This window comes from Alligator sinensis, unplaced genomic scaffold (genome assembly GCF_000455745.1).
Source record: "Alligator sinensis unplaced genomic scaffold, ASM45574v1 scaffold118_1, whole genome shotgun sequence".
NCBI classification, from domain to species: Eukaryota; Metazoa; Chordata; order Crocodylia; family Alligatoridae; genus Alligator; species Alligator sinensis.
The window spans coordinates 1,358,782-1,372,131 of record NW_005841850.1 but is presented as its reverse complement, the minus strand read 5'-3'; the positions used below and the strand labels follow the sequence as shown (position 1 = coordinate 1,372,131).

The window sequence follows — 13,350 nt, the reverse complement described above, 5'->3', positions numbered from 1 at the left end:
CCCTACCGGCCATGAAATTTGTAGCTAGTTTCCTTTTCTAACTGAAGAATGAAAGGTTGTGACTACAGAATGATACAGAAAGTAAGGAAGCAGAACTGAACTGGGCGTGTATCCAGCACAGACCTCCTGTCTTAGAAATTTGAAACAAGTTAAGTTTAGTGTCTTTTATTCCTTTTTTTTTTCCCCCCCTAACTGCCTTTGTTCTTGCTAGTTTATTCTTTTTTTTGAGGGAGAGCGGAGTTCATCTGTTTTACCAATAAAGTCTTGATTGCTTTTTCTGGTGTTTTAGTTTAATTGCACTCTTTTCTTTACACATATATAACTAATTGTGAGTTTGGTCTTCTCAGTGCAGTGGACTGTTGTTATCATGGTGTACCTTCATGCACCGAGACCACAGACGTGACCTTTTCAGCACTTTTCAATGCAAAGTGCATTAGGAGGTGCTGCAGGACAAATGGCCCTTTTTTATTTACTTTATTTTTTTAAGCTTATTTCCTTTTTTCATGAAGAATTTGGATCTCGAATCTATTTTGCAAAATGGTTTCTGAAATGTCAATTTGAAACTTGCTCAGTAGAACAGCAGCACCGTGACCTACTTTGTTAATGTGGGAGACTCTAGCCCATCCCCTTATACATGAAAAATAATTTTATTTTTGTTTTAACTACTTTCATATATTTTCTCTGGCTTCCAGGTGAGTGCTGTGATTTTTTTTTTTTCTGCCCCCCCGCCCCAGTGGCAGAAGTTTGTTTTTGTAGGTTTTTTAAACTTTAATTTCACACAGTTATCAGAAACGACAACTTGGGAGAAATGTCCAGTAACACATTTCTTAATGTCTTCATCCCATCAAGGTAAACTGAACAGCCAGGACACGTACAATAATTTCACAAACAATAACCCTGGGAATCCACGCCTTCTGCCGCTCCCGAGTTTGACTGTGGTGGTACCTCTTGCTCAAATCAAACAACCAATGACCTTGGGGACCATCACTAAACGCACAGGGTAAGTGCATCTTCCTCTGGGTTTTTTTCTTATTAATGTTATTTGTGATCTAATTGATGTGATTAGCAATGCTGTGAAGTATGTCTTTTTTGTTTCCAATCAATGTATAATTTAATGGAAACAGACTGTATAATTTAATGGAAGAAAGTGATGGGGTTGGGGAAGTGACAAGCAAAGAAAACCAACATCAGATCTTATCCATCTCTGTATCTATCTCTCTCTCTCTATCTCTGTATCTCTCTCTCTATCTCTGTATCTCCAAGTCTGTCTAAGAATTCAGAAGCATTTGTTTGGATGGATCATTTTCTTGCAAGCTCTCTATGGACATATTCTACTTGGCCATCAGTAGAAGTCCCATGTATGAAATGTGTCCTGCCCTGTATTGAATCGCATAGAGTAAATTTCTTGAGTGGCTTCCAGCTTAAATAAACTTCCTTGATTCTTTTTAATTTCTAAATTCTTCAGCGACAGGTGAAGGTTCACTCTCAGGCAGGGTGATCATAAGTATACATGGAAAAAAAATCCTAAATGCAGAATCTTGTGTTCTGATATTTTCCTGACATGATTCTGTCTGTCTGTGATTCAGGCTTGTAATATGTTTTTGTGTGATATAATGCACATCTCACAGCCTGGAACACCACTGTCTTTCTCGCATAGGTTTATACATTCCATGCCCTGGCATTACGGGTCTGACTAGACAGGATTCCTTCCGTTCGCATTATTCATCCCCAGGGTCACTCACAGGAGCTACAAGAGACCTGGTCTCAATGGATTATCCCCACAGCATTCTTCATCGCAGTCTCTCAACTTAGTACAATAGGCTAAGGCTCAGGTTTGAAGTGCCCACACTTGAGGCGGTCACAAATTTAAATTCTCCTCCCTATAGCCAGTAAAAAGCCCACGGGACTTTTCAAAGGTGGAGGAGTTTGCTCTGGGGGCTTAAACAAATCCTGTTCACCTAATGTTCTGCCGAACGCTCTTTGCTTGTTGATCCATCATTCATTTACTTCAGAATCAGCTGCGCTTTCATAATTGGCTAGGTACAGTGTATAATGCTCCACGAGACGCTTTCATATGGAAAATGCTCCTGCATAGGTAGATATTGTCATTATTAAGAGAATTCTGGGCATTCGGTCAGCCCTATGTAAACTATCAATCCGCGCACGCTTCGCTGAGAGAGCCCAAAGTTCTGATTTCATCAATTTTAAAATTTTGGAGTATTGGCCCCTAAAATTGATCACACGGTCAGTTGTCTCTGGAGAAGTCTGAAATATCCAGTTTCTGCAGCTCGTAAAGACAATCTCTCATTAGTCATTGATTTTTGTTTTCCTTTCTGGAGAAGCTCGGTTCCCTGGAGGCTTGCTAGTTAGAATTTTATTTAAAAAGTCTGACTCAGTCGTTCTCTTATTGACTGAGATTTCTGTATTTATGAGAGATGTGCTTATAGGGTTCCAGTGGCTCTGCCCGGTCCCTATCATGGTTGGATGAAATAGTGGAGGAGATGGATGTCTGCAGCCAATCCCTTGAGTTTAAGGGTGCGGAGTGAATATCATTTTACTAGCTTTTCTTAGTTTCCCGCTGAGAATGAAATTACTTAAATTTCATGTTGGGGCGGGTGAAATTCACCCTTACTGCCTTAGAGTAGAGATTTTAATTGAGTAAGGGCCTCTCTGCACGTTACATTTATGTCTCAATTAAAGTATTAATCATGGCATAAATGGCAAGGATGCTACACATCCACCCAGTTTAAGGGGTCTTAAAACGGCAAGCCAGCCATAAAAATGTTCCACATATAATGTAGAATATTTTTATGCCTGGTTTGTAGGGCACCTTAAATTGAACGTGTGGCTGGTCCTGGGCTGCCCCAGGGCCAGAACCAACAGTCAGCTGATTATCAGCCCTGGCCCCAGGAGTGCACTGGGTCATGCTGGGCTGCAGGCACTTGGCTTTCAACATGTTGGTGCAGGGGAGAGTAGAAAAGGCATGACTGGGATCCAATTCCTTATTCCGCAGTTGTGCATCCTGCTGTGCATCTGTGGTGTGGCAGGAGGCACTGTTGTTGGGATCAGAGAGCGTAGCACCTTTAAATGTCATACGCCTACTTGCTGACTAAAGACTTCAGGATCATGCCTTTAATCCTAGCTGATTACCTGTGTTCTCTGATTAATGTTTAGGTTATTTTGTAAAATATATTAATTATATATTATAAATATATAATTAGTTGCTTACCTTTTTTTATGGACAGCTCCATTTTTATTTATTTTTTTACAGAATTATATCACAGATGTGCCTGAGTAGGTCTAAAGATTGTATAGTCTTAACTACCCAATCTTATTCTTCCTGTTCCAGGTAAAAGTTTTGTCAGGCCCTTCAGGTCAAATCATTTTGTCATGATATTTTTACTTAAAATATAATCACAGATGAAATAGGAAAATGGATTGTACCAGGATGGAGATGAGTGCTGGAGGGTGAGCTTCAGGGTTGCCAACCCATTTTTTTTTTTTTTAATTTTTTTTTTTTACTGACAATCTGCAAGCTCTTTACTGACATGTTTTACATGATGTAAATGTAACAATATAAGTCTTCTGCCAGGCCCTGGATGGCAGTAAAAAGGACCAGGTTCAAATTCAGGGTTTTAACACCAACCATAGTAAAAACAAAACAAAAACAAAACAAAACAAAACAAAAAAAACCAAAAAAAAACAACAGCAGCAAAAAACAAGTTTTGTAAAAGGTTGTCTGTAAAAAGTTTTCAGATTGTCAGTTAAAAAACCCCCACCCTGTTCTTGGGTTGGCAACCGTGCTTGACTGGAACAATGGTTTTACAGAGTGCTGCCTCCACCCCAGGGGTCCCCTTGTCATCTCCACATCCCAATACCCCTGATTGCACCCTGCTGCCCCCTCCAGATCGCCACTCAGCCTTACCTCTACCAACCCCACTGCCCTTATCCCTGCACAGACACTTGGCCCTACAGCTCCATCCAAGCTGTACCACTCCATCACTGTCTTGCCCAGGACCACGTGGCCCTGCCTATCTGATGGTGAGCGGTATTAGAGGCAGGTGATGGGACTCAGCTTCTGGAGCAGCACATGGCTGAAAGGAGGAGGGGGCTACAGGGGCTGCCTTGGGCAACAAAGTCTTGAGGGGAGTCATCTGTGAAGGGTGCCGAGTAGGGATGTGTGAAATGGGCCGTATTCGATTTGGATTCGGCCTGAATCGGTGGGCAGGGATTCAATTTGTTGATTTGGATCACTATCCCAATTCGATTAATCCAAATCTGAAGATTCAATGCTGATTCAGAGAATCAAAGATTTGGCCATATACACAGCTTTAAATGTTTTTACTACCCCCTGTGCTCCTGTGAGACACTCCTTTCACTGCAATGTGTGAAATGGGCCGTATTCGATTTGGATTCGGCCTGAATCGGTGGGCAGGGATTCAATTTGTTGATTTGGATCACTATCCCAATTCGATTAATCCAAATCTGAAGATTCAATGCTGATTCAGAGAATCAAAGATTTGGCCATATACACAGCTTTAAATGTTTTTACTACCCCCTGTGCTCCTGTGAGACACTCCTTTCACTGCAACATCGCAGCATTCACGAGCCGCCTGGTACCTAGAGGTATGTAGAAAAGACATTTAAAGCTGTGCCTATGCCCGAATCGTCGAATCTTTCTGAATCTCTCCAAATTGATTCAGAGGCTTCCGGTTTGATTCAGAGAGATTAAAGCGTCTCCTGATTCGATTCGGATTCAGAGAATCCGAATCGAAACCGTGACCAAAGCTTCGCACAGCCCTAGTGCTGAGCTGTGCTCCCGCTTAGACACCAGGTGGCTGTGCTCAGATGATGGATCTTGAGCCGAGCTCACAGTTGCTTACCTTTTTTATGGACAGCTCCATATTTTTTTTTTTTTTTTTTTTTACAGAATTTAGATAGGCATTTTTAGCCCTGTTTTGGTTTTTGGGGGGTTTTTTTGTTTTTTTTTATGGACTGTCCATAAATGTGCAGACAGGTGGCAACCCCAGTGGGAGTGGGTGTGGAGAGGAGCTCTAATGAACAATAAATTGGAAAGGTTTGGTGTGCATCAGAAAAGCACCCAAGTCATAACTGCTAGAAGGAGCCAAAAGTGTCAAACACAGGAACTGGAAGAAGCGTAGAATGACACATACATGGAACTGATGAGAGGATAGAAAAGATGAGTGCACTGATAAATCCCTTAGAAATGCAGATACATAACTGAAGGAGGAGGGAAACCAGTTAAGGGTCTTGAGGAAGTGAGTAATGTAGTTGGAGCACCAGAGAAAAGGAAAATGTGTCAAACATTGCACGAGTGTGAGCTCAGCTACTTGGTTTGTGGGAATAATTGTTGCATTTACACAGGCCAGTTATTGGAGAGGTGGAGCCACAGAAATTTTGCTCAACTGAGTTAGAGACAAGGACCCTTTCCTTTTTGTTTTTACATTTTTATCTCTTACGTCTCTTAAGTGAGTTAAAAGAATTTCACTCATGCTTCCCACAGGTGCTTCTCTCCTATTATTTTGTTCGTGTCTTTTTAATGAATTGAATATAAATTGTGCAGCGAGACTCGCGTAGGAAAGCAGCAATCACTGAAAGGACCCCAACTGTGGAACTACAATTTTCATGAATGAGGCTCATAATTTTCAGCAAATCCTGTATAAATGTGTAATGCTAAGCTTAATGCTGCCTGCATTTGTTCTGTGTCCAAGATATTTGATGAAAGTACACAAAATTAACATGAAAAGCTCTATTTACAAAGCAGGGATTTAAAAGGAATGCCTCGGATCCAAGAAGCCTGGCATGCCTAAAATGGCCAAATTGAGACAGCAGCCTTAACTTAAACCTCCAGGGGGCAAAGCGTGTGTTTAACATATTTAACATCTGCCCTCATATTTCTAGAAACACATAGCAATGTAAGTCTGTACAGTGTAATATTTAGACAGGACAGGGACCATCTGCCTACCTCTGAGAAGCGGAGGAGGCATGTATTACTACAAATGGCAAAAGACAGATGTATTTACACCTACATGGTCAGCACCTTTAAGCGGCGCTTCAAGGAAACAAGGCGCTCTTTGGGAGCAGCTGCTTAACCTTGTGATTGCGCAGTGATCAGAACAGGAGAAATTGCATGAAATCAGTTGGATTTGATCATTCCTGTACAATGGCCTTCAGAACAGATTCCTTTTATTTTTTCAGTTGCTTTTCAAGACTCAGGACTTCGTTCTGCTACAATACCGTTCCAGACATGAAAAAGAAAGCGAGACGAAAGCAGTAACAGAACTCCTAGTGTGGGATTTTTCTTGGTTGTTAGATTTTCCCTTTTCCTTTAGAATCCTACAACAAAAGTTTACAGATGTTTGGTATAATTAGTTGCATTAAGCAAATACCGAAGTTTTGGGGTTCTTCCTTTCTGATTTTTTTTTTCTGATTTTTACCCAAAACAAGATGTTTATTTTTCCATGCAAAAAGATTAATTGTGGCCATTAGTATTATCTATCTCACATTAAATTGCCAGGATACATTGCCCTTCTTGACAAGGGGGGCGTAGTAAACTTGAAGAACAGCTTCGTACTAACCCCGTGGGAATGAAAAAGCAGAATCGGGAGATGAGTCATTACCGTGTTTATCACTGATGCATTTTTTTGGTCAAATAAACATGCAGAACTCAGAGCATTTTCTGATCATTCATGAATGCAGGTTATGCCTATATTGTTAACTAGCTCAGGCTCAGCTTACTACAAAATACAGCTTCCCTTGTTACCCATGGCTGTTGTTTCCTTGGTCCCTCTCCTTGCCTTGCCTTGCCTTTTCAGTTGTCCCCACCTCCTGCCTGTTCTCCATCTCCATTTCCATGTCTCTTGCCCCTGCATGTTGTAGCCCGTCTCTTTTCCCGTTAGTTTGTCCTCTCAGCCTTTTCTGAGCAACAGACAGGGTTTCCCAAAGAGAATAATAAGGAAGGAGTGGAAATGATTTAGTGGGTCAGGTGTAGGACTGGGGGCTGGTGTATCTAAGTTCGGTAAGTCGCTGATCTTCTGTGCCTCAGTTTCCCTCTTGACTTAGGAACAGTCATTTTGACTTTTCTCGTAAGAGTGTCACACAGGTGATTCATGAAGTTTTTACAAAGTTCTTGTAGATCCCAAAAGGGACGACTCCATTTAAGGGCAAAAAGGATTATAATTGCTTATTGTTATTCAGGGACGAAATAGAAAATGAGACAATCTGTTTTGATGTTCGTTTAAAAAAAAAATAAAGGGCAACGTTTGAATATAGTTGTCAGAAGAAACCTTTTTTTGCAGTAGGCATCCTCTAAGCAAGCCCTGTGTCCGTTGAGTAAACTGTATTTCATTCCTAGTCATAAGACTATAGAAAAATAGATGAGCTGCAATAGGAAAGGGAGAAATAAATGATAAAGTAATTGCTAAAGAGAAAAAAAAAACCCTCTTGTAAATGTTTGCTACTCTGACAGCAGCATTTATTTTTACTTTCTCGAGGGATGGTCATTTATGGTGGTATCATACTTCAGTCTCAAATAGAGTATAACTACTTTGAAACCCCAAGATGTCTATTTCTTTAGTAGTCTCTTGCCAAAACAAAGACTTACAATGTTTCTTACAAGAGCGGGAACAAATCTGATTTTTCCCCCTGAAAGGTTTAGCTAGAAAGTTTATATACATGAAACCCTATCCCTTCTCCCTCCCCTCACTTTTCTTTTTTATAAGGAGAGGGAGAAGTAGATGAAGTCTCTGATGTTGAATCAGGCTGAGATTTTTATCATTTTAATGTTTCCCATCGCATGTACTATTTGTTCAGAAAATTATTGATATCCGTTTGATGTATTTTGACTCTGAAGAGCTTAATTTATCCCAGGTTTGATTACTGATGCGAGCAAAAATGAGAAGAGCAATGTCCTGATCCAATTTAGTAGGCAGCAGCAACACAAAATATCCACAAATTAAAACTCAATCTCAGTAAAAACACAGAAAGGCAGAGATCAGTTTGCCTGGATCTTTATGGAAAACTTTCTGCTTTGGGCACATTTCTCACACATGCTTATAGATGATTTTTAAACGTTGAGTCCTAAAGAGGCAATACAAATTCTTTATAGTTTGCATGAGTTAATATGAGAGAGAGAGAGATATTGCGTTTTGCCCAACTGTTGCTGTGTTTTATAAAAGGATCCTAGATTAAGAGAGAGACATTATGACCATGGGAAGTTTAGGGTAGGATAGAAATCGATGGGTTTATTAAGCTCTTAAATAGTTTTTTCAACAGGCTAAGTGGTTTTGGATTTCCTTACTACCAGCTTTAAAACTGGGTGAGAAATTAAAAATACCATTGGGATTCTGAATCCTCATCACCTTGATTTGGTGGTTTTCCACAGGAAAGCAGTGTTGTAAACCATCTCAAACATATGCTACGTGATTAGAGTCACCAGAATGCAGAACTTGAGTAACGGGGCTTTTTTTGCCTTGACATTGGTGTGTTCTTGTCGCCCAGCCTAGCCATCTGGTGCTGCCCGTTCAAGGATGGGTTATCGTGAAATTTGTACATTGTCTTTTTTTATTAACGCACCACCCATGATACACGAAAGGAATCGTGGAACACGTCCAGTTGCTTGGTTGTATAAAAGATCACAGACTTGAACTGTAATTTTAGGAAACGGAAAGAGACCTGGCTAAACTGCTGTGCTATCTCAAGTATACCAGCTCTGTATTAAGAGTGTAAGCTCCCGGGCTGAAATGTAACTGCATTTTCTCTCAGCAGTACGACAATTTTAATCTCCATTGAAAATGTCCCCTTCGGGATAAATCTGTCTTGGTCATTTTATTTTGAGTTTTCCCCCCTTTAAATGCAACAGCAGGTTTGTTGATTAAACACATTTTGCATGCTAAGACGTTACGTTTAATAATAATTTGTTATATTATTTTCAAACGTGTATTTAATTTTACAATGTCCCTGTGATCTCAGGTAAGTGCTCTCTTCCCTGTTTTCACAGAAGGAGAAACTGAGGCAGAGAAGTAAAGTGATTTGCCAAAGGTAAAAGACAGGAATCAGTATTATATAGCCAAGATTTACAGCTCAAAAATTCCTGGTTCCCAGTCTCACAATTCAACCACCAGCTTTTGGTTCGTCTGATGTAAGCCAGGCAGATCCTAGGCTGTTAAGTATTTTAATATTGGCTTATGTACAGTAATGGATAGTTCGGTTATAGGTTAAAGATTTAACTACACCACCACTTTGTTGCTTTTCAGGTATGGTATGGAATGGATTTTTAATCTTAACTTGCTGTCTATATTAGGGATCAGTGTATGCAGTATAATTGGATGCTGGCACCTTTGCTATATAGTTTGGTGGGTCCTGAAATGGAGCTCGTTCTGCTCTACCAGACCTTTTACATGGGACTGGGACCAAACTGCATATGTAAATGAATACAGTCAATGAACAAACCAGTCATTACACATAGAAAGCTGCAGATTTTGCAAAACCTGTAACTTGGTTTTTGGCCTACAAAACTTAAGCCTGCCCTGCAGTTGCTGGAAAATGATTTCACACACAAATAAGTTGTAATGGTCTTGGCAATATCCTTTTCTATAGTTCTTTGTGTCTTCAGCTCCATAACCATGCACGTCGAAAGTTTTAGTATTTTTAACCTTGACATAACTGCTTGCCTGTGTTCAGTACTTCTGCTCTCATGTCAAATTGACTACACCTGCTCTGTCTGCGTATCGTTGATATAAGTATATGGCTAAGCACCTACTTCTTGTCCTTGTGATAGACCTCTGGTTTCATTTCCAAAGTGTAGGAACAAATCGGGACACATTTGCATTTCAAAAATCTTAATTTCAGCAATTATACAGGCAGTGCAAGTGCCCCAAAGAAGAATGAGAGAATCATTGAACCTAGAACAGGCTGAAAATTTGACCTCCTCCTACACTAATATCATATTGTTATTGCTTGTCAGGGTGCTTTATATGCCAGCAGAAATGCCCACTATAAATTGGTGGAGGGACATGGGCTTTTAAAAACTATATACTATGGCAAATAGTTCTTAAAACAGAAATTAGCCAAACTCACTAAGATATTGCTTCGGTATTATTTTTTGTATCAGATGATTTTGAAATCAGGTGTACTTAAAATCAGCGCTTCCTTTCTTTGCAGACAAGGTTCTTCAGGTAAATCTGATATCTTTTATCTGACCAATTCAAATAGTTGGAAACAATTCTTCTTTGCAAGCTTTCGGGTATAAAAACCCGAGGAAGCATCTGCAGTTGGTGTGCGCGCTCTTCCTGGATGGGATAGTAAATTCTTGGCTGCATTTCAAATTGGCTTGTCAGGAGCCCGCCCCCGACATATTATGCCACTATTATGCATTTTCATTTCTTATATTGTATTTTTTTTTTGTAGTGGGGGAAAAGGGGATTCTGTCTAATGAACTTGCTGTTGTATCCAAAATTAATATGGTTTAGGACAGACCTCTTCGTGGCATATTTGTTTTGCAACTCCTGTTAGGTTTGCAATATCTCCTGACAAGCCCCTGCACATCTATTGCTGTCGATGCTAATTTACTTTGTCTGCTACTCCTTTTGACGTTGACACCTTCTCAAGGCACTTGACTGCGCGTTTCCTCTATCGTGCCTCTTAGGAGGCACAGCCAGAGTATTTTAGGAAGGAAAATTATATACTGTGTCTAACTTTTTCAAAACATATCACCTATTTAAACACTACCGGCAGCAGATGGATACTGTTATCACAGCATTTGTTGCCTAAAGATGTGCTTCTGTGGGTTGTCCCGCTGATGTCCGTGGGAGTGCCCACGTGAGCGCACGGAGGATCTGGCCCTCGTCAGCATGGTGGTTGCATTCGAGTCCTCCATGCTTCCCAGGGCACCGCAAAGAGTTATGGAAATGATTTTATTTACCTTTTAGCTTAATTCTTAATAGTGTGCTTTGCTCTGTACTTGCTGATAATGAGTTTTCATCTAATTTCTGTGCATTTTTCCCCCTTACATGAAGACCTTACCTGTTTGGAGCAGGATGTTTTTCTATAAAAGCTCCATGGTGAGTCCGCAGTTCAATCCCAGCATGCCTATAATTCATTTGCCATACTCACTGAAAGTCACTTTCTGTTCAGTTTGATTTTTGTACTGCATGAGCTGATCCATAGGTGGAAGCACTGCATAGTCATCATCAATTTGTAATCTGCGGATGAATATTTGCCATTAAGCATATGAGAAACAAATGCCTTTGCTCTTCTTCCCTGTCAGGGGAAACTGCTTTTTTTTTTTTTTTTTTTTTAAGTAGCAGAGAAGTGGGAAGAAATCATAATATCCATTTAGGCAAAGACCACTTCAAATTTCTATTCTAAAATGTGAAGTCTATTTACTTATTGAAACAGCCTTCCCTCATTTGTTTCTGACCTTAACTAAGGAAGCTGCTTGAGGGGGGGAAGGAGCCAATATAGACTCCTCTGTAGTAAGATAAATTAGATATCAACAACATTTTGTACCAAGGGAAATTAAATAGAATTAAATTGCATAAGCATTTCCCACTTGAGAAACCACTTTTAATGATGAAATATTTTAAAGAACACTAAATAAACCGACATTCGTAAGTGCTTCTTTCATGCTGTCCCTCAACAATCAGCAATTTTTCAATAATAGAGTATAATGTTGCATATTGTCCCAAGCAACTTAAAAATATGGGAAGTAAATAGAAGCATTAAAATAATTTTGCGGGCACGGTTCTTACGGTAGATGTGATATCTTTTATTAGACCAACTGAATAGTTGGAAAAAATGTTCTTTGCAAACTTTCAGGCTCAAACACCCTTCTTCAGGCATAGGGAGACTCTGCTGGTGGTACATGTCCTCCAAGGTCATAAGAGTAGCAGTCACAAATATGGGGTTTTGTAATGTCCTGGTCACTTCATTGTGAAAAGGGTATGATTGGGTAGGCATGGGTTTAGGCAAGTAGAACAGCACAGAGATGGGAGGCTCTTAGGAAGAACGTGCAAAGAAACGTGTAGAGAATATGTGCTCTGTCCTATGCTGGGATCTGCAACTCTCCTGACCACTAATGAGATATCTCCAGGCATGTCTTGCCTGTTGAGATTGCTGCACCTGTATCTGTGCTCGGTACAAAGGTGGCATATAAGGAGCCTTGTCGGTGTGCAGAGTTCTTGAGAGACGGAAGAGACTTGGCACTGAAAGAATACAAGAAGAACAGGGTGGTAATATTTCTTAATTACGAGACCGAAGGAAATAGGGTAGAATGTCCTTCTATGATGAGTAGTAACTGTGTGAGCGTTATACTGACAACCCTCCTGCAGCTTTTGCAATTCATGATGTGTTTCAATCTAGTTTAAATAATTTGTACAGAAGCTTCCTGGGAAATAGTAAAAGCACTCAACGTACTGACCACTTCTACATGGGTCATTTTTTGTAAATAGCTCGCGTTTTTATATACAAACTTGCAGAAATCTAGCTTCCTAGGAGTCGTTTGTAAGTGTAGGTTTCCATGCAGTTGAGCATTTCACCCCATAGTTATTTTTCCTATCGACCAAAAAAAAAACATGCTGGAAGAAAAGTTTTGAATGCAGATCGTTTAACCAACGGATGTGTCAGAAGCTCAGTTCATAAAGCAGGCTCCCGTAGCTTCAACAAAGACCGTCATAGACACTTGTCAACCAGAAATGATTTTAGATTGAAACAAGATTAAAAGGCCTAGATTAAAGAGAGGAATATATGAAGTAGACTTTAAAATCGTTGCTCGTCTTTCACAGGACTCTCTTGTGGTCTGTTTGATGCCAGTGTTGCTCACGAGAAAATGGTCTTTACTCGCCTACAGAAAAATTGGGATAAAAAATACACATCGGGGGGAGGGCAGAAATATAAGGCATGTTGTTTCCATTAAAGTCTTAATGAGACCTTAAATTATGTAAGCAAAATGAACGGGGATTTGACAGCTTATTGCCTGTTGACTGCAAGAACCTATAATTTTTTTTTTGTTGGTTTTTCTTTGTTGGTATGTGAATTGGGAACATGATTTCATTTACTTATTTTAGGCAAAACTCTATAAATTAATGCATTTGCAAAATTTATATTTGAGAAGCACTGTGTGTATTCTTGAGAGAGGCTCAACATTACAGAGCCCTTCCAAATATAATTGGAAATTTCATATGGTTTTTTTCCTCTTCATACTTTGAGAGCTGTTACTTGCCAAGTTGCCTACTGGTTTATTGTACGTACTATTTTTCCTTACAAATTAAAATATGCTTACATTTTAGAAAGCTCAGTTGCCCACCAAAGTGCGGTGGGTCTCTTGATGGT

General features: G+C 39.9%; 1 protein-coding gene across 2 annotated transcripts in view; it reads left to right on the top strand.

Moving 5' to 3' along the window:
- The window catches only part of BCAS3 (BCAS3, microtubule associated cell migration factor), a 447,594-nt gene that overhangs the window by 166,752 nt on the left and 267,492 nt on the right, over window positions 1–13,350 (top strand). For both annotated transcript variants that reach the window (XM_025210099.1, XM_025210105.1), the window contains exons 16-17: window positions 850–1,000; window positions 11,037–11,081. In XM_025210099.1, the coding sequence (XP_025065884.1) occupies window positions 850–1,000; window positions 11,037–11,081 (196 nt within the window). The remainder of the gene's footprint in view (window positions 1–849; window positions 1,001–11,036; window positions 11,082–13,350) is intronic.